The 25,943-nt window shown below is 32.9% G+C and overlaps 2 protein-coding genes across 6 annotated transcripts; both read left to right on the plus strand.

Annotated features, from left to right (window-relative positions):
* Nucleotides 1–17,866: 17,866 nt before the first annotated feature.
* LOC112734199 (disease resistance protein RPS6) lies at nt 17,867–23,063 on the plus strand. Of its 5 annotated transcripts, XR_003168330.3 has the most exons (6): nt 17,921–18,453; nt 18,646–19,669; nt 19,822–20,121; nt 20,267–22,243; nt 22,420–22,540; nt 22,732–23,063. XR_003168330.3 is itself a non-coding variant. In XM_025783429.3 (5 exons), exons 1-4 carry the CDS (start codon nt 17,978–17,980, stop codon nt 22,235–22,237), a joined length of 3,771 nt encoding a protein of 1,256 aa, XP_025639214.1. In that variant the 5' UTR covers nt 17,867–17,977; the 3' UTR covers nt 22,238–22,243; nt 22,732–23,063. The 5 variants fall into 5 exon arrangements, 3 of the variants coding, with proteins under 3 accessions (XP_025639214.1, XP_072084368.1, XP_072084364.1); XM_025783429.3 differs by lacking the exon at nt 22,420–22,540 and having other exon boundaries at nt 17,867–18,453; XR_011877960.1 differs by having other exon boundaries at nt 17,885–18,453; nt 20,267–22,540.
* Nucleotides 23,064–23,905: 842 nt separating this feature from the next.
* LOC112734202 (heat stress transcription factor A-8) lies at nt 23,906–25,709 on the plus strand. The gene is made up of 2 exons (XM_025783430.3): nt 23,906–24,408; nt 24,493–25,709. The coding sequence occupies exons 1-2, from the start codon at nt 24,193–24,195 to the stop codon at nt 25,435–25,437; spliced, it is 1,161 nt and encodes a 386-aa protein (XP_025639215.1). The 5' UTR covers nt 23,906–24,192; the 3' UTR covers nt 25,438–25,709.
* Nucleotides 25,710–25,943: the final 234 nt, after the last annotated feature.

The raw sequence follows: 25,943 nt of genomic DNA on the forward strand, positions 1-25,943 counted from the left end.
ATATTAATATTCATTAACATGCTTATTGATTAAATCTTTTATATAGATTTAATAAATTCACATATAAGTGTATATTGATACATTAGTATTTGTTAAATTTAAAATAAAAAATATTTATTATATTATAAGAATATTAATAAGTACTCTAAAAAATATTAATAAGTAATTATTTTATTATGTTCATTAATATTTTTTATAGTATAATAAATATTTAAATATAGTATAAAATGAAAAATAAGGATAAACATAATGAAAAAATAATTGATAATACATGTAAAAATTTTATAGTATATATTAGTCAATAATACATAAAGAGAACGAAAAAAATTTATTATAAATATTCAATAGAAATAGATGATTTTTTTTTTCTTTATAAAATGTACTATATAGTGTGTATTTATTAGGCTGCCTTTGTTTTCAACAACAAAATAGGATAAGACACTGAAAATAGGATAGGACAAGACACTGATGGACAGAGACACAAAATTTTGTGTTCTTGTAATTCTCTAGAACAAATTATGAAAATCTAATTTATTCTCATTTTTTTCATTAAAAAAATTTGAGATAAAAAATATAATAATAAAAAATATAATTATAAAAAATTAACAAGAATAATAAAAAAAAAAATAAGTTGTATCTCTTGGACATAAAATTAACAAGGTTTTTTGGCCATTATTTACCACACATAAACCGTGGTGATCCACAAAGTTTTATGTGCAAACAAGTTTCTTCATAAACCGTGGTGACTCTCCACGATTTATGCATGCCATATCTCCTTAGTAAACCGTGGTGACCTATCACGGTTTACACTCTATATCTTTTGGCCATAATCCGTTGGAACCTGCCACGGTTTATGCACGTTTTGAAACCGTGGTAGGTTGCCACGGATTACATAAAAATGGCTTTTTGCACATGCAAGTAACAAGAACCAGTTTTGCACATTTGGGTAAACATTTTCTCTATTCTATTTATTTAAGTAACTTGCCCTAAATTTTATATATTAAATTAATAAAAATTTATTTTAAAAAATTAAATTTGATAAATATTATATTATGTTTATATTAAAATAAATTATTTTAAAATACAAATAATTTTATATAATATAAAAATATTAATTAAAATATAAAAATATAATATAATTTTATTATTTTAATTTTAAAATATCTTTTATTATTAAAAAATACATTCGGATCAAGTGGGATGACTCAAAACATATTTCAAATCAGATCGCAAAATATATTTTTAGTTCGGATCAATCTTAAACACTCCTAATTTATCTGTTTCTTAATGGCTTCGTATCCTAGGTTAAAAATAACCTTAGACCTTTTAATTTACTTTTACCAATTTATATGTATGATCATAAAAATTCCATTATTTTATTAATAATTATTTAAATAAATTAATAAAATAATATCAAAAAATTTGTCTTGCTGAAAAAAATAAGTTTAAAACATACAAATAATAAATAAATTTTTAAAATATCTAAAAATGTGATAAAACTAATTAAATATTAAATATATATTTTTAGAAAGAGATTTATAAATAAGATTCTAATGTAATGTTTTACAAAAAAAATAAATAAAAGAAGGTTATAGATCAAATTTTGGTTTAATTTTTTGTATTTATTTTTTAAATAATTATTTAAATATTTTTATAAAAATCGAATCAAATTAATAAACTATTTATTGAATGCAAAAGTTGTTTGTAGTTTATAAAAAAAATAATAGTTTTAATTATTATTTTTATCATATTTTTAATTCATTAGAAACTTTGTTTATTATTCTTATTTTTTGAGTCATTTTGTCAGCTATATAAATATTGGAATAATTTTTTTTTTTGTCTTAAGTAACCTAAAAAGGTATAAACAAATTTAAATTTAAATTATTACCGTCCTAACTGGTTAGTTTTCTGTCTTTTAATCTAATTTAGAAATTCGTCAATAGAAAGAGTCCTAATATTCCTACTCGTACCTGAACATGTACATTTTTTTATTTAAAATCTATATTAATTTGTTTACACAAAACAAACTGCAACCATAAATTTTTCGTTTTATTAATGTTTCTGTTATTTTCATATAATTTATGCTTCAGCAAGGTCTATATATATATATATATATATATATCTCCCAACTCGACAGATTAAGAACTAATTTATCGCAGTACTGAATTCCATTTAAGAATTTACGATTGGCCAATTATTAAGTCATTATTAGTCTATTACCTATATTTATGTCATGTTTTTAATACCAAACAAGAATAAACTTTTATTTGTATTTTGTATCACGGTCCGATGATAATACTGTAATCTACATCAATTAATATAAAAGTAAAAATAAGAATAGCAACTTAAAAATATACTTTTTAATTTAGATATAAAAGGATGAATGATGTAGAATACAGTTATAGAGTGTATAAATATTTTACGCAATTATGATATCAAGAGTAAATTGGATCTTTTGATTTGTGTTTAAAATATTTAAAAAGATTGCATTACACAAATCGAATCGTCCGATTTGTATTTTAAACAATTAAAAAAATTTAATATTAAAATCGGACCATCTGATTTTTATTTTCAAAATAAAAAAAATTTTAAAAGTACAAATCAGATCTTCCGATTTTTTCTCCCACACAAATCGGACCATCCAATTTGTGTTCATAATTTTTTTAACAAAGAAATCGAACAATCCAATTTCTTCACTTTATGGTTAAAAAAAAATTATCTCACATTCATATCTATATCTAGCACTATCCACCTCCATACCCATATACAATACACACAAAATTTGCATATCCAATAAAATTAGCCAAAATAAATACCTACTTTAACCATTAATTTGTCAGTTAAAGTAAATGTTGCTCTAATAGTATTGGAATTATATATACTCCACAAATAGCAAGATATAAAAATAAGTGGTCGTTATAGTACTTAAAATATAGTATTTAACCTATTAAAAAATTAATAATTAATATTTAATTTAAAAATATAAAAATAAAATATTTTTAAATATTTAAAATTTATTATAAAAAAACAAATTACACAAGAATTAAGCACTAACTCATAATCAGAAACGGCCATAAAAATATTATTTATGACTTATTATAGTCATCTTTATCTGTATAGTAGTCTCATATGGGACTCTTGACTTTATAATCATATCATACAATCTTTATATTATACCTACTTTACCTAGTGTGTATTATTCTAGCTAGGCAAATTCCATCACAATATCGATAAACCTTATCCAAGTGCATATAAAGTTAGTATACAATAAATTAATAATAAGTGTTTGTCTCCTGTATTGGTTATTAACCTAACTTATTAAACATCAAAATGTTGCAAAGAATGCGTTAAGATAAATATGAAATTACTTACAAAATAGGGTTGAAACTTTCATTCTACGTCACTATGCGTGCTTAGTTTTTAATGAGATAAGATAATATGCGATTACTTTTTTGGTTTAGGGGCCTAGTATATCCCATCAGATATGTATGAGTATAAATTATTTGTTGACTATTCTTTCTTTTTCGTTAAGGATGTACGGCTTTATGTTAGTTTTCTATTTTCTTTTTCTTTTTTCGGATTAGTATTTTCGGATTAGTATATGAATAACCGACTAATCTATTTGTCTTCTTGACCCAACCTAAAAAATTCGAGGCTTACTCACGCACTAGTTTTTTGTTTTCAATTTTCAACTTGTCATTGTAACTTCTTCGTAGGCAGATTAATAAATTTCAATAACTTGTTCACGAAAAAGATGCTCACTTCTCTATTTTCCAAATTTTTTTTAATGAAAAATGAGTTATAAATAAATATATAAGAAAATCATGTTTTATATATATATTAGTGGAACCAAGTCCATCAAACTGAAAAAATTAATAAATAAATAAAAAATAAAATCTAATCACTATTAAATTAAAACAATGTGCTTCACTGATGACGTTAAGCACAAAATTAATAATATTATAATAATTTATTTTTATTGTATCATTTCACTAATATTTTTGGTTTAAAATTTTTTCTTTAGAGTACATATATAATTTAGTAATGTTGTCAAATAAATAACTAATGAAGATATAATAAATATAAAATAAATAAGTATAAATAGAAGATTCTAATTTTGATATTCACTAATAAAATTATCTATTTATAATAATAGAAGAAACTTATATATTTACTATATATTAATAACGTATATAATAACGTATGAAAGAGGGAAAAGAAAAGTTTTGTATATGAACAATATAAAGAGAGAGAGAATAGCTTTTTATTTATGTTGTGTGTTTTGTAATAAGTCTCTATTTATATACATACCTAAAGGTTATTTTGTCAAACCTTATTAAATGTGATTTCTCTTGAAAACTTGAGTTTTATGAAAAATGGGTATCCATATCCTTCGTATTTATCATAACACTCTCCTTTGAATGACCATTTAAAATTATGCCTCATTAAAACCTTACTAAAGAAAAACCTAATGGAAAAAACTTTAGTGAAGAAAAAAGAGTACAATATCCTTTTGTGATGAGAACCGCCTCATCAAAAACCTTGTCAAGAAAAACCCAATGGAAAAAAACCTAACCAAGAAAAAAAGAGTACAGTCTCTCTCTCTCTTGTCGACATCATTTAATGTCTCGAAATCGGCGCATCCCAATTTCATGTACCAATCTTTCAAAGGAGGATTTTGGGAGTGACTTTGTAAATAAATCTGTCAGATTGTCACTTGAGCGAATCTGTTTGGTATCAATTGTCCTTTAATTTTGAAGATCATGAGTGAAGAAGAATTTGGGAAAATATGCTTTGTGCTATCACCTTTGATATATCCGCCTTTAAGTTGAGCAATACATGTTGTATTATCTTCAAACAGGACAATTGGAGCTATCTTATGATCAATCAATCCACATGATAACAGAATATATTGGATCAGACTCCTGAGCCAAAAACACTCACGACTAACTTCATGTATCGCTAGTATTTCAGCATAATTAGAGGAGGTTACTGCTATCGTCTGTTTTGTGGACCTCCATGATATAGTTGTATCACCATATGTGAACAGGTATCCTGTTTGAGATCTCCCTTTGTATGGATCCGACAAGTATCATGCATCTGCATAGCCAACTAGTTGTAACTTAGATCCATATGGATAAAACAATCCCATATCAACCGTTTCATGAAGATATCGAAAGATTTGTTTGATTCCACTCCAATGTCTTCTGGTTGGAGAGGAATTATACCTTGCTAGTAAATTCACAGCAAATGATATATCGAATCATGTGTTATTAGCAAGATACATTAGCGCTCCAATGACACTAAGATATGGTACTTCAGGACCAAGGATATCTTCATTTTCTTCCTTAAGATGGAATTGATCCTTTTGCACATCCAAAGATCTTACGATCATTGGGGTACTTAACGGATGTGACTTATCCATATAAAATTTCTTCAAGATCTTTTCTGTGTATGTTGTTTGATGAATGAAGATCCCATTTTTTGTATGCTCGATCTGCAAGGTAAGACAAAATTTAGTCTTTCCAAGATCTTTCATCTCAAACTCTTCTTTTAGAGTTTTTATAATTGTTAGAATCTCTTCAAGAATTTCAATGATATTTAAATCATCAACGTACACAACAATTATAATGAATCCAGATGTAGATTTCTTTATAAAAACACACGGGCAGATATCATCATTCTTGAATCCGTTTTTGGCTAAATACTCAGTACGACGATTATACCACATTCGTCCAAATTGCTTTAGACCATATAAAGATCTTTGTAATTTGACTGAGTATAACCCTTGCGAATATTCATTGGATGGTTTAGATATCTTTAGTCCTTCAGGGACTTTCATATAGATATCACGATCTAATGAGCCGTATAAGTAGGCTATTACTACATCCATTAAATGCATATGTAGTTTATGATATGCTGATAAACTGACCAAATAACGCAATGTTATTACATCCACTACAAGGGAATATGTTTCTTCATAATCTATACCGGGCCTTTGTGAAAAATCTTGTGCCACAAGTCGGGATTTATAGCACACAACTTCATTTTTCTCATTTCGTTTTATCACAAATACCCATCGGTATCCAACAGGTTTTACATCTTCTGGTGTACGGACTACAGGTCCAAAGACTTCACGTTTTGCAAGTGAGTCTAATTCAGCCTTCATGACTTCTTTCCATTTTGGCCAATCATTCCTTTGTCGACATTCTTCGACTAATCTTGGCTCAAGATCCTTACTTTCATGCATGATATTTAATGCCACATTATATGCAAATATTTTATTGATAATTGTCTTATTTCGGTTCTATTTCTCTCCTATAAAGACATAATTTATCGAGATCTCGTCATTTTCACAATTTTCAGGTACCTAAATGTCTTCTGGCGTTAAAATTATATCAGAATTTTGGACAATTGTAGGTGTCTTTACTATGTCTTTTTCAACATGAATAGTATTTACCTCTTTTCTTTTTCAAGGATTTTTGTCTTTGGAACCGAAAGGCCTACCACGCTTTTGGCGTGAATTTGCTTCGGTGGCAGTTTGTCTGACTGGGACATCAACTTGAATCGGAGCATTTTCAGTTGGTATATAGGATTTTGTTATCCTCTTTGTATCAGAAAATGCATCAGGCAATTCATTTTCTATCATTTGCAAATGTATAATCTTTTGAACTTCTAGTTCACATTGCCCGGATCAAGAATCTAAATGCATCAAGGATGATGCATCCCAGTTAAGTTCTTTTTCAGGAAGCTTATTCTCTCCCCCTAATGTTGAAAAATTTGATTCATCAAAATGAAAATTCGCAAATCGGGCTTTAAATACATCCCCAGTTTGTATCTCAAGATACCTTACTATAGAGGGAGAATCATATCCAACATATATCCCCAATTTTCTTTGGGGTCCCATTTTGGTGTGAGAATGTGGTGCAATGGGAACATATATCACACACCCGGATATTCTTAAATGGAAAACATTTGGCTGTTGGCCAAAAGCTAATTGTATAGGAGAGAATTGATGGTAACTCGTTGGCCTCAAACGAATAAGTGTTGCGACATGTAAAATAGCATGCCTAAACCGAGGTTGGGAGATTTGTTCTCATAAGTAAGAGTCTAGCAATCAATTGGAGGTGTTTAATAAGTAATTCTTCTAACCCATTTTGTGTGTGAACATAAGCTATTAGATGTTCAACACTTATTCCATTAACCATACAATAAGCATCAAAGATTGGGAAGTAAATTCACCAGCATTATCAAGACGAATTGCTTTGATTGGATTTTCTAGAAACCGTGCTCTTAATCAAATAATTTGAGCAAGTAATCTCGCAAATTCCAGGTTGCGATAAGATAATAAGCACACATGTAACCATCTCGAAAATGCGTCTATTAGGATCATAAAATATCTAAAAGATCCACATGGTGGATGAATAGGTCCACATATATCGCCTTGAATTCTTTCTAGAAATTCAGGAGACTCAAATCCAATCTTTATTGGTGATAACCTTAAAATTAGCTTCCCTTGAGAACATGCAGCACAACAAAATTCACTAGATTTAAGAATCTTCTGGTACTTTAGTGAATGTCCATGGGAGTTTTTAATAATTCTCTGCATCATGGTTGTTCTCGAATGATCCAATCGGTCGTGCTAAGTTATGAATTCATTTGGGCTAGTGAACTTCTGGTTTACAATGGCATGGGATTCAATTGCACTAATCTTGGTATAATATAATCCAGATGAAAGTGAGGGTAACTTTTTTAATATAACCTTTTTATTTGAATCATGAGTTGTGATACATAAGTACTCATGATTTTTCTCATTCATTGTTTCAATATGATATCCATTTCGGTGAATATCTTTGAAACTCAACAAGTTCTTCAGAGACTTGGTAGATAATAGGGCATTATTTATTATGAATTTTGTTCCTCCAGGAAACAAAATTATAGCTCTTCCAGAGCCTTCTATCACATTGCCCGAGCTAATAATAGTATTAATATATTCTTCTTTTGGCACAAGATGGGTAAAATATATATTACTTTTGAGAATGGTGTGCGAACTCGCACTATTCGCAAGGCAAATATATTCACTATATGTCCTTACCATTTTGTTCAAAGACAAATAATAATAAAATAAGTTGAAATATATACACAGTAAAATCATTTTCCTTGATTGAAAATATTTTTATAAGAAGTATAGTATAAAAATTTTATTATTATTATCTTAGCACATTCAGTAATTTTGAAATTCATAAATATTTTATCAAACATTTTTCATATATCACACTTGAAATCCAAATGCATAAAACTTAACAAAAAAATTTTTACATTATTTATTCACATGAATAATTAATAAATACATATATTAAACTATTCCATCATTGATCAAATGACCAATATTTCCTTCAAGATCCTCAAAGAAATCAGATATATCATAATGAGTGATGGAATTCTCAACAGCATCATTTGAAACGAAATTCGTTTCCTTTCCTTTGTCATCCTTTTTCAAAGATGCTTGATAAAGATCGACTAGGTGTCTTGGGGTACGATAGGTACGTGACCAATGACCATTTCCACCACAACGAAAACATTTATCCTCAATTGATTTACTTTGCCAATTGTTTCTTTCTTTATCCCACTTTTGGTGAGATCCTTTCTTGTGAATATAATTCTTCTTCCTTCCATAATTTTTCTTGTTACCAAAACCTTGCCATTTACCTCTTTTGGGATAATGATTTGCCGCATTTACTTCAGGAAATAGGACGACGCCAACTAAACGCGCTTCATAATTTCTTAAAAGCAACTCTTTGTTGCGTTCAGCAACAAGAAGGCAAGAAATTAGTTTAGAATATTTTTTAAATCCTTTTTCTCGATACTGCTACTGCAGGAGCACATTCGAGGCATGGAAGGTCAAGAAAGTTTTTTCTAACATATCATTATCAGATATCTTTTCTCCACATAATTTCATTCGTGAGTTGATTTGAAACATTGCTGAATTATATTAATTTATGGATTTAAAATCTTGTAGATGCAAATGCATCCATTCATATCGGGTTTGAAAAAGTATCACCGTCTTTTGATGATTGTACCTTTCTTCAAGATCTTTCCACAGATCTACAGGATCTTTTAATGTGAGATATTCATTTTTCAAACCTTCATCAAGATGACGACAAAGGAAAATCATGGCCCTGGCTTTATCCTTCTGGGATACATTATTTTCAGCCTTAATGGTATCTCTAAAATCCATTGAATCAAGATGGATTTTAGCATCTAGTATCCATGATAAAAAGTTGTTTCCAGATATATCAAGAGCATTAAATTCAAGATGAGAGAGTTTAGACATAATAAAAAATTGTTACCTAGAGTCTTCCTTAAATTTGATCAGAGTCTCGTGCTGATAACATGTTGTAAAATAAAAAACTAATGAAGATATAATAAATATAAAGTAAATAAGTATAAATAGAAGACTCTAGTTTTGATATTCACCGTAATAATAAAAGAAACTTATATATTTACCATATATTAGTAACGTATGAAGAGGGAGGAGAAAAGTTTTGTATAAAAACAATATAAAGAGAGAGAGAGAATTGCTTTTTATTTATGTTGTATGTTTCGTCAGAGGCTTAAGCCTAAGCTTCTATTTATATACATACATAAGATTACTTTGTCAAATCTTATTAAATGTGATTTCTCTTGAAAACTTGAGTTTTATGGAAAATGGGCATCCACATCCTTCGTACTTATCACAACAAGTAATTCAATTTTCATTTATAGTCAGTACAAAAGAAATTCAAAAATATAAAGTGTCCAAGTCTATTAAGTAATCAAGTTTAACCAAGTTGTTAAAAATAAAAACTATTCATGCGGCTATTATTTTCTCTATTTTTTTAACTATTGTTTCTTCTTCTTCTTCTTCTTCTTCTTCTTCTTCTTCTTCTTCTTCTTCTTCTTCAACGTCGTCGTCATCGTCGCTACCGCCGCCACTGTTAGGATTTGGTTGAATTAGTCCCACATTGCTTAGGATAGCAAATGGAGTGGGTGGCCTAGGCTATAAATATGAGGCTAAGTTTTCCATATTTTTTGCACCAGTCGGAAACACTTAAAGCTTGTATCTGACTTTTCTTTTCCTCTATACTCTTTGATTAGAGAGTGTTGTAAGGTGTAGTTAAATATTTACTTTAAGAGTGTGAGTGTACTGGGGTGCCGGTGTTAGAGAGAAAGAAGTCTATGTGTTGTAACAATTTTCACATAGTGATATTCTTTGGTTGTCATTTGACAACGGCCGTGGTTTTTTTTCTCCAGTAATTGGAGTTTTCCACGTTAAATTCTTGTGTTGTGATTGTGTCTATTTTATTTCTCTGTGAAAGGTATTTTCTCAAGGGGGAATGGTGTATTATTCCCAACATGTGGTATCAGAGCTTCGGTTCGGTGTGATTTATTCTTAGTATGCTCTGTGGTTGTAGCCTAGTCTGACCTTTCACATCAGAAAAGAATTTTGTCCTGTGGCTTGAGGTGGATCTTTGGTTGCTGTTGTTGTTGCTGGAAGGTAGTGTGACACTGTGAGAGTGCAGTTTAGAAAGGTTCTGGCTAAGGAAAGACTTGGTATTTAAGTGTGTCCATTGTGACCCACCTCTCTTTCCTGGGGACCATTCCTAGTGCACGGTCTACAGTTGAGTTATACTATTCCAGTATACGGTTGCAACAATGTCAGGATATTCAAGTGCTGTGAAGCTTGAAATAGAGAAATTTGATGGAAGAATCAATTTTGTCTTGTGGCAAATACAAGTCAAGGATGTGTTGATACAATCAGGTTTGCACAAGGCGTTGAAGATAAGAAGTATCCTCATGGTATTACCGCACTGCCATGGATAAGGATAAGTTGTGGCAATCGGGTCCACAATTGCACACGGGCATTGGTTGGCGTTGAGATGCAAGGTGTGTGGCGGAGTTATGTCGATGGCTGAAGAACTTTTAGGAAAAGCCAATTTGGAAGTTGCACCATGAATTTTCAGCAAGGTTTCGATCTGTACTAAGGCAAAATGTTTGGAGTGGTCTAATTCCAAGTGAGTATACTTTCATGGTGGAGTATGATAGTTCTCTGAACTATGATTGTCGGTATAGACAATGACAGCAAAGAATTGTCGGTGTTGACTATGGAAGCTGAAGATGTGTGACTATTTCAATCAAGGTGGAGATTGTTAGGATTTGGTTGAATTAGTCCCACATTGCTTAGGATAGCAAATGGAGTGGGTGGCCTAGGCTATAAATATGAGGCTAAGTTCTCCATATTTTTTGCACCAGTCGGAAACACTTAAAGCTTGTATCTGAATTTTCTTTTCCTCTATACTCTTTGATTAGAGAGTGTTGTGAGGTGTAGTTAAATATTTGCTTTGAGAGTGTGGGTGTACTGGGATGCCGGTGTTAGAGAGAAAGAAGTCTATGTGTTGTAACAATTTTCACATAGTGATATTCTTTGGTTGTCATTTGACAACGGCCGTGGTTTTTTTTTCTCCAATAATTGGGATTTTCCACGTTAAATTCTTGTGTTGTGATTGTGTCTATTTTATTTCTCTGTGAAAAGTATTTTCTCAAGGGGGAATGGTGTATTATTCCCAACAGCCACTACCGCCGTCGTTGTTGTTGTTGCCACCACAGTATTTTTTAACATTGCTGCCACCATTGTATTTTTTAACATTATTATCGTCGTTGCTACTTCCTCCTCCTCCTCCTTCTTCTTCTTGATGTTATTGTTGTTTAATTTCTTCTTCTGTTTTTTCTTCCTTATCCTTCTTTATCATCATCATTGTCCTTGTTGTCGTCTTCATCTTCTTTAATTTCTTCTATAAATATTTAGAAAACTAAAACACAAAAATTTTGATGCACAACACATAAATTTTGGTGCAACAAAAATTATTGTGCTATGCTTTAAAAATTTGTATATTATGTGTAAAAATTTGTATGCTATACCAATAAAATACGTGTAGTATACAAGGTACTGATGTATATATCACAATAAATTACAAAATTAAAAAATAAAAAAATCCAAAAGTGGTTCCTTAGTTCGTTAGTTAGTTAAATTCTATTGAAGTTGTAGTTAATTCCTTGACTTAGCCATATATATATATATATATATATATATATATATATATATATATATATAAGCGTTTTTAGTTGTAGGGGATATAATAGTTCATTTTTATAACTCAATTCCATCTAGTTCTTTTCTATTGTAATTCTTCCCTGCATCTAGTGCACAATTTTATTTTCTTCTTCTATAATCCAAATACACCATTATTCATTTATGTAACACATAAATTTTAGTGTACTAACACAAAAATCTTAATACATAGTACAAAAATTTTGATTTGCACCACAGAAATTTTTAGAGAATTTCATAACTAGAATATTTGTAAAACTCAAATAAATACTGAATAATTAATTAATAAATTAATTATAAACAAAAATAGTTCAGAATAGAAATCTAAACACTTATTTTAAAGATTTTGTCCTAAAATGAGATCAATGAGCTTAAAATTACAAACGGGCTCATTTTGGGCCTAAGTCCAAAGCTTATAAACCTCACACTTAGCAACATTTCAGCCTCATCTTCCCCATTTGAGAGAGAGACACGGTTAGAAGAGAAAAGTGAGAGCAAATGCCCTAGTTTTATTATTCTTTTCAAATCCACATAACTTTCAATCTGTAACTCTGATTGACAATCCGTTTGCGGCTACGTGTTTGTCTTTACTCTCTTTTCAATTTCATCTAACTATTGTAGTAAGAAACTTAAAAATCATTGTCTTATTCTCAGTTTCTTCACTGAAAATGCGTTTTGATTAGTTTGGTGCTGAGATTATGAGTTTTGATATTTAGGGAAAGCTTAACCTTGATTTCTAGCAAGATTTTGACCCGTGAACACGTGGCTTGAGGTAAGAAAATTTTCTTCCCTTCAATTTTTTCATATATGTGCGAGTCCTAGTTGAACTATTTGTGGAATTTGGTGATATTAGAGTTCTTTGGTTGATTTTGCGCAAATTGAATGCTTGGTGTGGTTGCGGAGTTTTGTTGAGGTTTGAAGTGGCGCTTGGGCTGATTTTGGGTCACTTGTTGGAGACTTGGAGGACTAATCAAAACTTGCGAAGATGTTGGTTTTATCCCACCCGCAGTGAAGACAAAGATGTCATCCCGCTCACGTATTAATGGAATTGACAAATTGATAAAAGATTGGGGTTAATGAACCTAAAATTGTAGAATTAATAACGAATTGAAGTTGATTAGTAAATGTATGGATTGAGGTTAAACAGACTAATAATTTGTGGAATTAATTAAAGTTAATGATTAGTAATTGATTGCCTGGGTAAGATGCTTGGTTGTGGTTTGTCCCACTTGCTTTGGATTGAGAGTTAAAACACCTGGGTAAGATGCAAAGATTGTGGTTTGTCCCACTTGCTCTGGGTTGAGAGTTAAAACACTTGGATAAGATGCAAGGATTGTGGCTCCGTCCCACTTATTCCAGGTTAAGTGGGGATAGTGGTCTTGTTCCGCCCACAGTGAAGACGGTGGTGTTATCTCGCTCACAAGAAAACGAAATTAATTACTTAATAACGAATTGAGATTAACGAATCTAAGTTTGATAATGGATAAAGGATTGTGGTTAATAAATATAATAACTTGTGAAATTGGTTAAAGACACTAATGTTGACTGAATATGGCTTGAATGGCTAAATTGGCAGGGTCAGAGGTTTGTCCCGCTTGCGTGACAAGGTCGTGGGTTTCGTCCCGCTTGCGTATTTTTTGTTTGGCACTTGCACCCGGCAGGGACGGAGGTCTCATCCTGCTTGCTCGTAGTTGCGGTATAACTTGGGAAAGGTGACAGGACACTCTCCTTATGAGACAAAATGATACCTCCAATGAGAAAGTAGTGGGACACTCTCCCTTTGAGACAAGTGACAGGGCACTCTTCCTTTGAGACCAGCTTATGATAAGCTGAAAATGTTCCTTTTGGGGATGTGGTGGGTTGTTTTGCCCGCATTCTCTCTGACTGTAAGGTGACAGGGCACTCTCCTTCTGAGAAAAGTGACATGACACACTCCCTCTGAGACAGAACGATACCTCTAGTGAGAAGGTGACAGGGCACTCTCCCTCTGAGATCGACTTGTGATAAGCGCAGATAGTTTTTCTCTTGGAGATGCGCAATCAAGAGACAATGTCCTGGTTAGCTACTGGATGTGTTGAGTTCTGGCAGTTTAACCGACACATAAGCTCATAGCAGTAGGACAGGCATGCATCATCTGCATATATGACATTGTTTGAGTGTGCTTATTATATTTGGTTTACCTATCTAAATATCTATTATTTGCTAATTGTATTACTTGCTATACTTGTCTATTGATTGTGTTTAAATTACTTTACCTGTGTTTATTACTACTGAACTAATCATTGAAAACGAATTGGGAATTTAAGATGTTGAGACTAAATATTGAGAATAAATCGATACTATTGAGACTAAATTTTGATATAGAATTACTAAATTTGGACAATTATGATATTGAGAGAGATGATAACTTGTATTGAAAAGAACTGAGATCTAGAAATCACTAATATAGTTGAGATTTAGTCTGTTTACCTATTTGGATTAGTGGAACCCTAAGCTTGAACTTGGTATGTTTGGAGGCAAGAATTGTCTAGCGGGTTCATGTAGTTTTACATAGTCTTTATTTGGAATTATTATCCTATTGGGAACTTTCGAGTTCTCATCCGTTGTGGAACTTTGTTGAATTTCAGATACAGGACGTGACACATCTCGCTAAGCGTGCTGAATTTCTCTTGAAAAGCGAAGACTGCTTTTGGAATTTTATTTTGTACTTAGTGCATTTATATTTTTCATTTTTGAACATGTATTTTTATATCCCTCTTAGATGTTGATTTATGGAAAAACAGGTTGTACTTTGTATACTTTCTAGGTTGTACTATACTTTTTAGCCGACTTTTTCTTTGCAGGTCGAGGCTAGTACTTGCTATGTATCTTCTTTTGAATCATATATATATATATATATATATATATATATATATATATCTTTTTTGTATATCAAGTGCGATGCGATTGTCGTTTTTGTTCACCTTTTTTCACAGGCTCCTAGCATATTAATATTTCTTCAAATAGATATGTATGTATTTTGTTTTTAGGCGTCGTAATGTTTCAGTACCTTTGATTTACGACTATAGCATAAGATTTTGTGTGGTAAGGTGTTACAACATTGACTCACCCAACTAATAAAATACATTCGTAGCAAAAATTTATGTGCTATGTGTAAAAATATTTGTACTATATCAATAAATTTATATTGTGTACAAAATTTTGTATGTTATATTTTGAAAATTTATGTGCTATATCAATCAATTTTTATGCTCTCTAATAAAAATTTGTGTGCGACAGAAAATATAAAAAATAGGCGTAATAATATATACGCGCATTTTTTTTTTTGGCTAGATTTTACATTAATTTAGTTGAATTTGGTTAAAAAAAATTTTCTATACATAACATCACTCAAAAAAATTGTGTGTTTTTAATTGGATAATTATATAAATCACTTTATATTAGAGTGTATCGAAATTAAATTTATAATTTGACGTGTAAAATTAAAGATTAGTCTAACATTAATTTATTAATCTCTAAAAATAGACTTTTGATACTAACAAAATACTGAATGATGAGATGGACCGTTTACATTGGTCTTTATAGACCAACTTTATTTCATATCAATTTTTACAAGAATTTATTTGACGGTAAGCAACTTCTTTGTATAATGTTAATTTAAAATAAAATAAATTGATATGATTTTTTGAAAAAAAAATCAATATCCCACATAACTTAAAAAAAAAAACTAAATACTAAATTCACTTTATTATTCTAAATTATAAATTAACATACACTTAATATTCACGCATCGGGTACCCTCCATTACATTCATGCACTTTGGGTTTTACAAAAGCTATGATATATTCTATATATTAAATTATTAATTATAATTAGAAGGATATATTATAATCTAAACCTTCGATGTTGATGGCTTGGATGATAGCCAATCAGAGCGCAAAATGTGGCTGAATATCTGTTTAGATCTCAATAATAATTTGATGGGCATCGCACTTTCCAATTGCGTTTTCGGGGTGCAGCATGCAAAGTGATGAATAGGCCCTCAAAACCAAACACACAATGCCCCAAAAAAATACACATTAAAACACCTATCAATCTTTATCAAATTGGTGTCCCCTGCCAAAGCATAAAGTCTTTGCAGATAAATATTAAAAAGAAAGAATTGGATAAGGGTGGGTGTAATGGCTTCGCTAAATGCAAAACAAATAAATGGATAACCACTCATGTTTCAAACTGTTGGCCCTCTCAATGTTATTTTAGGAATTAATAGGCATTATAGTGAACTATTTACTTAATTATTATCCATTGTCTTTGTTCCCTTGGAATCTTTCCATGAAGAGAAGTGATTGGTAATAATTAAGCATGTGATGAGAGACTAAACTTTCACTAGTTGGACTAGAAGCATCGGATAATATTTGAAATGCCAACAAGGGGTAGAGATTGGTCAAGATTTGCATACTCCTTTTCAAGTACCATTGCTATTGCTATGGATATTTGACCAATAGAGCATTAGTATATTTTCATGCGTATTCTTTCTATCAATTCTTCTTTCTTTTTTTTGTTTCTTTTTTGGGACCCAATTTTGGATGATTAAAGATTAATGAAACAACTGGAACATTCCGTTTGAAGAAATTAAGGGAAATGCCATCTAAATAATGGTGAGGATATTTCGAACCAATTTCTTTTTTTTTTTTTTCAAAACTATATATGTAGCTAGAAATGATGGCCCACATACATATGTTCCGAATAAAAAAAGACGTTGTGGTCCTGGAATGGAGTGAGTCTCAAATACGAGACTTTGAAATGAGTATCGAGACATTATGCCATTTGAATTATAGTTAGTCGATAAAATTGACAAAAATTTTTATAATAATTAAATTTTGCATTATTATAAAACTCAACTTGGTAATGGATTTTGCTGACTGCTGAGAGATTGAGTGCTATTTGGAGAACGGAGATTGTCCTAAGAAAAAAAATCTATTTAGCGAATAAAATGGAGTTAATACTCATTTTGACTCCTGAAATTTGAGGTTGAACTCAATTTGACCCTCAAAATTTTAATAAACTCAAATTGAATCCTGAAATTTGTAATCGTAACTCACATTAGCACTTGAGCTGATTTTTACTAACAACATATTGAGTTGATATATTAACTTGTTGAGATTTAGATTTTCCTCAAATTTTATGTGATCGAGAACTATTAAAACTTTCAGAAGTTTGACTACTACTCCAGAGTTCCAAAATTTCCAAATTAAACTTGTTATTATGGTTTTCGGATGTTGAAATTACGTCAAATTTATATAATATTTAGTAGATCTCAATCATATGAAACTTAGGTAAGGAACCTAAATTTTGACAAATTAATGTACAAAATCAATATGTTGTTTACAGAAATTAGTTTAGAGACTAATACGAATTATTATTGTAATTTTAGGATTCAAATGGAGTCAATTGTAATTTGAAGATCAATTTGAATTCGACCTTAAATTTCAAAGACCAAAGTGAATATTAACTCAAAAAAATGTTTACAAGGACAAAATATTGCCGTATAAGAAATTATAATTTTTTTTTTCTACTTATAATGGAATACATTTTATTTTGTCCTATAATAAAAAAATTGTTTTGAGAGAGGACCATGAGACTGTAGTGGGGGCCCAGGCTACAAAAAAGCCCAACTCATTAAATTATTAAAATATAGAGGCCCATTTTTCGCCTGCTGTCCCTGTCCGTTGTCGAGTCAAAGTCAACTGGTGGCAGTAGCTGAAAAACACGACTTGTTTCTAGCCTTCCTCAGAGACCAAAGTCCAAGAGCAGAGAAATTGGGTAGCCATGTTGGGCAGTTCTTCTTCTTCTCCTCCTCCTGCAATGAAGTATGATGTGTTTATCAGCTTCAGAGGGGAGGATACCCGTGACGGCTTCACCAGCCATCTCTGCACAGCACTGCGCAAGAGGCACATCGAAACTTACATGGATGACAGGCTTGTGAGAGGGGAAGAGATTTCACCCGCACTGGAGAAAGCAATTGAAGAATCCACCATTTATGTCATTGTTTTCTCCCAAGGCTATGCTTCTTCCCGGTGGTGTTTGGATGAACTCACCAAGATCATGGATTGCAAGCACAGATTCAGGAGGGAAGTGATTCCAGTGTTCTTTATGGTGGACCCGGCACACGTTAGGCATCAGATAGGAACTTATGGACAACCATTTGAGAAGCACCAACAGCGATACGAAGACAAAGTGCAGGGATGGAGATCTGCTCTAAACCAAGCAGCTAATCTCTCCGGATGGGATTCACGAGCATTCAGGTTAGCTATTTATTAGATTTATAAGGAAAATTAATTATAAATATAAATTATTCAAAACTTGAACTTTCTTTTCTCGAAAGATTGATCCTTTGACCTTTCGTTAAAATAGGGATTCTTCTCTTCATTGAGAAGAAAGTTCACTTTTTGCCAAGGATATCTAATGCTTTAATTAGTTTCTTTAATATGTGCCAGACCTGAATCCATTCTTGTTAAAGAGATTGTGGAAGATATTTGGACAAAATTGAATAGTCAATCCATTAATGATAATGGAGGACTTGTTGGAATTGACAAGCATATTCAACAAGTTGAGTCCATCTTGCATGGTGATTCAGCAGATTTTCGGATCATAGGGATTTGGGGCATGAGAGGAATAGGTAAAACAACAATTGCCCATGCATTATATCGTAAGCTGGCAACCCAATTCAGTTACACAAGGTTGTTTGACGATGTCTCAAAAAAAATTGAAGAGTACAAAAATGATGGAGGATATAAGGACAGGAGGCACATGCTTCAAAGACTGAAGGTTCTCCTCATTCTTGATAATGTGAACAGCGCAGATCAACTTGAGGATTTGATTGGAGGGCGTCATAGCTTTGGTCCGGGAAGTAGAATTATTGTGACTAGTAGTGACAAACAAGTGCTCAACAATGTAACTGATGAAATATATGAGGTTAAGAATATGGATTTTCAGGATTCTCTACAACTGTTCAGCTTACATGCCTTTAAACAAAACTACCCAATAGAATCCTACATGGAAGTATCAGAAAAGGTACTCAATTATGCTGAAGGGATTCCGTTAGCTCTCAAAGTTTTGGGCTATTTTCTTTATGGTAGAACAAGGGAAGCATGGGAAAGTGAGTTGCAAAAGTTGGAAAAACTTCCTAATCCTAAAATCTTCGATGTGTTGAAATTAAGTTTTGATGCGCTTGATGAGGAGCAACAAGATATATTTCTTGACATAGCCTGCTTTTATAGAGGGTATGAAGAGCATACTGCAAAACAAAAACTTAATGACTCTGGTTTCTCGGCTACCATTGGAATAGAAGTTCTCAAGGAGAGGTGCCTCATATCTGTTTTGAATCGGGAGATTGTGATGCATGACCTAATACAAGATATGGGACAAGAAATCATCCGTCGTCAAGGTGTCAACGATCCTGGAAAACGCAGTCGATTATTTAAGCATCAGGACATTTATCAAGTTTTAAAAAAGAACAAGGTATATGTTTAGCTCTGACTTTGCTTTCTTATTCCCCCTACCTACCCAACAACAAATATCACTTGCTAAATGCTAAGTCATACAGTCACATAGTTATATTGATTGACTAATAAAAGGTGTAGCATTTACCAGTTCCTTGCTTTTACTTTCAGGGGACAGATGCAATCCAATGTATCATGCTTGACATGTGCAAAATCAGAGAAGTTAACCTGCATGCTGAAACTTTCAACATGATGCATAAACTGAGAATGCTCCAATTCTACACGTCAAAGTCAGCTATACACTCAAATGTGCACATTCCTGAATTTCTTAACATTCTTCCGGAGGAGTTAAGATTTCTTCGTTGGGATGGTTTCCCCCAAATATCTTTGCCACAGGACTTTTGCCCAGAAAATCTTGTTGAACTCAATATGCGTGATAGCCATCTTGAACGACTCTGGGACGGACATCAGGTATTACAAGCGTCGTGTAATTTTTATTTTTATTCTTTTAGGTTTTAGTAATGAGACTCTTTAAGTAAATTACAATCTTATCCATGCAAAGCAGAATTGGTCTTGTGTTTTTTTGTTAATTACTCATTTAACATTTTTGTCCTAGGATTTACCAAATTTGAAAAGACTTGACCTCAGTGGTTCTCGGAAGCTGATTCAAATACCAGACCTCTCGCAGTCTCCAAATATTGAAGAAATTATTCTTAGTCATTGTGTAAAGTTGGATGTCGTTTACTCCTCTAGTTTCCTTGCCAAGCTCAGCTGCTTATGGTTGGATGGTTGTTATGAGCTTAGGATTTTAAATCTTCCAAGTAGTATCCTATTGAAATCTCTTGGTGTAGTAGTTCTTTATAACTGTCATAGCCTTGAGATGTTTTCAGTCAGTAAAACAAGTGAGGGAGTTCTACCATCTGGCTGTTCACGTGATGGAACACGCAGATGGAAGGAAGAGAAAAAGTGTGCACCAGATGCACCACAAAGGCATTATTTTGATATTTTTCATCCCATTGTTAGTGCTAAAGAATATGAAAACACTGGGGACAATATACACTTACTGAGGTTTAAAGTGTTGAGAGAAGGTTCGCCCTCGTCGTTCCCAGGTCTTAAAGAGATTTGTTGGTTAGATCTCTCTAATTGCGAATCCCTCACAATCCTTCCAGTTGAACTTTTCCAGATGAAATTTCTAAAAAGACTTGATCTCTGTGGCTGCTCAAGTTTGGAAAGTTTACCTGAAATAAACCAGACTATGGAAAATTTAACTGTTCTCATCTTAGACAAAACAGGAATACAAGAACTACCTTCATCCTTGCACCATTTGGTAGGGCTCGAAGAATTGAGCTTGCATGGGTGCCGAAGGCTTGAGTTTATTCCATCTTCCATTGGAAGTCTAAGTAGACTCTGCAAGCTGGACCTTACCTACTGTGAATTGCTTGAAACTATTCCAAGCAGCATTTTTAAGTTGAAGTTGTCAAAACTTGATTTACACGGTTGCTCAAGGCTGAGGATTTTGCCAGAGATCATGGAAGCTGCAAAAAGTATTGCACACCTTCGGTTAACAAAAGCTGCAGTAAAAGAATTGCCTTTGTCATTGGACCATTTGGTAGGCCTTACAACGTTGTGCTTATCATTGTGCAGTGATCTAGAGTTCCTTCCGAGCAACATTGTTAATCTAAGCCTTCTCTCTGATCTCGATTGTTCTGGTTGTGTCAATTTAACAAAAATCCCAAATAACATTGATCGTTTGTCATCACTAAGAGAATTGTCATTGCAGGGAAGTGGTATTGTGAACCTTCCTGAGAGTATTGCTCATCTTTCAAGCTTGAAATCATTGGATTTAAGTGATTGCAAAATGCTTGAATGCATCCCTGTGCTTCCACCATTTCTAAAACAGTTATTGGCATTTGATTGCCCATCTGTTAGGAAAGTGTCAAGTTCCAGGCTTAAACTCCCACCAGATTCCAAGGAGGGTCTCTTCAAATTTCATTTCACCAACAGCCAAGAATTGGATCCAAATGATCATAGTATTGCTGCTAATGCATGTGATATGATTAACCAGGATGCATATAGGTCTGTGCTCTTCTGCTTTCCAGGGAGTGAAGTTCCTCATTGGTTCCCTTATCGATGCAGGGGAAATTCAGTTACTCTGGATCCAGGTTCTCTGAATCCGATCAACGGTGATAGGCTCATTGGTTTCGCACTGTGTGTAGTTTTAGGAAGCTCTGAAGATCAGAGAAATAAGGATAGGGAATTTCTCTTCGGACTCAAATTTGAATATGAAGGCATGCATCTTCTTGCCAATAATGATCTTTTAAGGAACTATTTCTACTGGAAGGGTAAACGTATATTCAAGGTCCATCATACTCTCGTGTGGAAATATACTTTGGAATCTTCAGCCATTAACTACATGCTCTCTCGTGCCCGAAACTTCAATTTTGAGATATGCGAAGAATCACATGGTGTACCAACTTCCAATGTAGTAGAATGTGGAATATGCCCTCTTTATTCCAAAGAGAAAGATAATGATTTTCCTGCTGGAGATTATTGGGTTCACTACAAGGTTTGCGCACCAGGTCACTGAATTATGGTGAGATATCTTTTGAAGTATTCCATGTCATTATTTTTTTAGCTGCTCTCTTTCGTCCCACGGAAATATTCATATATCATATATGCATAAACGTCTTTGGTTTTGGGAGATATGAAATTCATTGGACCTTTCATTTTTACTCTATCTTTATTATGCATTAACTGCAATTCTTTCAGCGATAGGCCGATAGACAAGTGCCATTTGAAAGGGTAAAATATTAGATGTGAAACCAGAAGATCTTTTGTTTTGCATGATGAACGTGGAACAGCTGAGGATAACAAGTCTTTGTATTTTTGGGTATGACCATGCTTTTTCTTCCAAACCCACTTGTCTTGCCCTTAGAATGTTTTACTTTATTACCATTACTAGGCATTGGGCAATTCCTTGGGACAATACTTGGTTTTCCTTTTAATTTCAGGCATTTATTATTATTATTATTATTATTATTATTATTATTATTATTATTATTATTATTTTGAATTTGGCAGACGCAATTCTGTGGTGGCATTTTCTGCATTCATCAGTACCTGCTTGTTCAGTTTTCCTGCATGACGACGCATGATGAACGCGATTGTTTCCCCCTCCTTTTTTTGGTTGGTTGAGTTCATAATTTATGAAGACATGTATAATTGTTCTTTGTATTAGGTGAATTATGACTTAATATTTGGATTAAAGACCGTTTCAGTTAAGAATTTTTTATATATATTAGGTGAAACTTTTTTGTATGGAAAGTGTAATAAGGAACTCCAGTTACGCCTAGTGTATAATCAGTTATACATCAGTTTAAGCCTACTTCAGTTATAAAAAATTTTAGGCTAAAGTATTTTTTTTTTATCCTAAAGATTTTGTATTGTAAAGAAACCAAGTACGAATTATGAGTCAGATGAATTGATTCCTTATATAATAAATTAATAAACAGTTCCGTTAGGAACCAACTAAAAAGTTAGTCAACTAGAGCTAATTAGTTGAAAAATAAGAAGTGTTATTAAAAAAAAGAAACAACTTCTCACTATTCTAATTTTTCGAATTTCAAAATTAAAAATACAAGGAATTAACTTGAATTGGCTTAAGTTATAGTTGGCTTTTTAGATTTTTTTTATTTATAATAATGGAATAGAATTTTTTGGACTGACCAAGTAGGCAAGTACATACTTTTTTATTTTGGTATTGAAAGGAGGCCAAAATCCAAAACTTCCTGGGGAATGTTAACCCTGTGTAATAATCATCCTCAATAATCTACTTAAGATTTCTAGGAGGGCTATCCACAAAATGTAATCCTTGATGAGCATTGAGACTCTTTTTTGCAAGAAAATCTGCACACCTGTTTCCTCTTTATAAGCGTGTTGGAAGATTTTTTTTTTTATTCGGTGGATTGGACAACCCCCAATCCTAAGTACCCCAATGGATTGGACAACTCCCAATCCTAGGTACACAATACACCCACACACTCCTCACACATTTTATCACATATTTTCCTCAATTGTATTTTCTAAGGTTTGAATCCTAGACCTTTGAGGTGGGGAGGGGGAGATATGCCATTAGAGCCAAAGCTCATTGGCAGCGTGTTGGAAGATAAACTCCCATTCTCTGCTTTTTTTTTTTTTTTTTTGGTATTGTGTCTGGCTGCCTTTCCTTATTAGCAAGTAAACAATGAAGCCCAGTCTAGAGGGAGTCTGGGAGCCCAGTCTAGAGATGAAGCCCAACTAAACAATGAAAGAAAAAGTCCGTGACCAAAAAACAAAGAAAGAAAAGACAAAAAGAAGAAGATTTGGGAAAGGCGTGAGAAGTTGGAAAGCAGGGCGTGCGTGGAAATTTCGATTGAAGAGAAGAAGAGAAGCGAAGGCCCCTTTTCCTTTCCTTTGGCCTTGTTGCCCAAGTCAAGAATTTGTTTTTGTTATTTTCCCTGAACCCCTTTTCTGAGCATACCATAAACCCTCGAATTGGAAGTGATGGTGGCGAAATCAGGGGAGAATGGCTGTGTGGCTCCGTTCCTTCAGAAGTGCTACGATATGGTCTCCGACCCTTCCACCGACTCCGTCATCTCTTGGACCCATCAAGGCCACACCTTCCTCATCTCCGATATCACCCAATTCTCCCTCACTCTTCTCCCCAATTACTTCAAGCACAACAACTTCTCCAGTTTCATCCGCCAGCTCAACATCTACGTACGTATCTCTTTCATTTGCTTTCAATTTACAATTGTTTTCTCCATTTGAGTCGGTCATGGATAACTCTAGATTATGCATCAGGGCTTCAGGAAAATTGATACGGACCGCTGGGAATTCGCCAATGACAACTTTGTCAAGGGTCAAAAGCATTTGTTGATCAATATTCGGAGAAGGAAACATCCGCACGCTGCAGATCATCAAAAGCCAGTGGCCATGAAAGACAATTCTGATGAAGCACCAGCAAATGATGGGCTTTGGAAGGAAGTGGAGAATCTAAAATCCAACAAGAATTCCCTCATGCAGGAGTTGGTTAAACTTAGGCAGCATCAAGAATCTGCCGAGAATAAGCTGCTACTCCTCACTGATCGCCTTCAAGGAATGGAGAAGCATCAGCAGCAGATGCTATCATTCTTGGTCATGGTTGTTCAAAGTCCCGGCTTCATGGTTCAACTCCTTCAGCCTAACGAAAACAATTGGCGAATGGCCGAACTTGGAGATGGGAATGGGATGATAGTAAAGTATAAACCTCCGGTGCCCGAAAATCTCAAGCCTGTAGTTCCCCGATCACCCACTTTCGAGAAGCAACCGGAACCTGAGCTTTCTTTCGATGGTTTAAAAGACTTGTGCATCAGTTCTGAGTTCTTGAAAGTTCTTATGGATGAGAAGTTGTCTCCTTTGGAAAATCATCCTCCATTTCTTCTTCCGGATTTACCTGATGATGGTTCATGGGAGCAACTTTTTCTTGGTAGTCCTTTCTTGCAAAACACTGATGAAGCTGACAAGCCCACTGTCAGCGGAATGGAGATAGAACCCATCACACACGAAGATCAAACTGAAAAGTCTCAATCTTTTGAATCTTTGATTCTAGAAATGGAGAAAACTGAAGAGACCGATGCATTGGAATTACGAGCTGATGGAGTTCATTTGGAGGGATCGGATAAACTGAAATCTCTAACCAAGCAAATGGAACTTCTGGCTTCTGAAACTGACAATGAAGAGGAGGAGGAAGAGGAAGGAAGGAAGTGATAATAATGCTGGAGGGATATTTTTCAGTTGGATTATCTTCATTGAGTACCTTATACTATATAGATATAGCATTAAGTTTTTTTTGTCTTCCATCTTCTACCTCCAATCTTTGTTAGATCCGCAACCAAAATTATAGTGAGTCTCCTAGTTATTACACATGATCTAGATGCTAAATATAGATAATATTCTTCTCTATGTTCTATATGTGAATCCAACTTGTATCTGAATACTAATCGCGGTTTCCTTTTATTGACAGATTTTGATTTTTGACACTTAGTTGTAGGATGGTGCACTTACTTAGCTATACACAATGAAATCAATATTTGGTAGCAATAGAAAATGTCAGGGGAAAAGGGCCTTAAAAGGAGATTCATTTTCTATTAGTGGCACATGTACTAATATATATATATATATATATATATATATATATAATTGAAAGCATGGTTTCTGTCATATTTTTGGCAGAAGGCAGTAGTAGTAGTGAACTAGTAATCGTTGCTTTGTTA

The sequence above is a fragment of the Arachis hypogaea genome, chromosome 3 (genome assembly GCF_003086295.3).
Source record: "Arachis hypogaea cultivar Tifrunner chromosome 3, arahy.Tifrunner.gnm2.J5K5, whole genome shotgun sequence".
Classification (NCBI taxonomy): Eukaryota; Viridiplantae; Streptophyta; class Magnoliopsida; order Fabales; family Fabaceae; genus Arachis; species Arachis hypogaea.

Bases quoted from the DNA above. Each gene is read 5' to 3' on its own strand.
- LOC112734199 (XM_025783429.3), top strand. From the start codon at position 17,978: ATGTTGGGCAGTTCTTCTTCTTCTCCTCCTCCTGCAATGAAGTATGAT. The intron at 18,454-18,645 runs GTTAGCTATTTA...AATATGTGCCAG, and splicing joins TGGGATTCACGAGCATTCAG to ACCTGAATCCATTCTTGTTA. The intron at 20,122-20,266 runs GTATTACAAGCG...TTTTTGTCCTAG, and splicing joins GACTCTGGGACGGACATCAG to GATTTACCAAATTTGAAAAG.
- LOC112734202 (XM_025783430.3), top strand. From the start codon at position 24,193: ATGGTGGCGAAATCAGGGGAGAATGGCTGTGTGGCTCCGTTCCTTCAG. The intron at 24,409-24,492 runs GTACGTATCTCT...ATTATGCATCAG, and splicing joins TCCGCCAGCTCAACATCTAC to GGCTTCAGGAAAATTGATAC.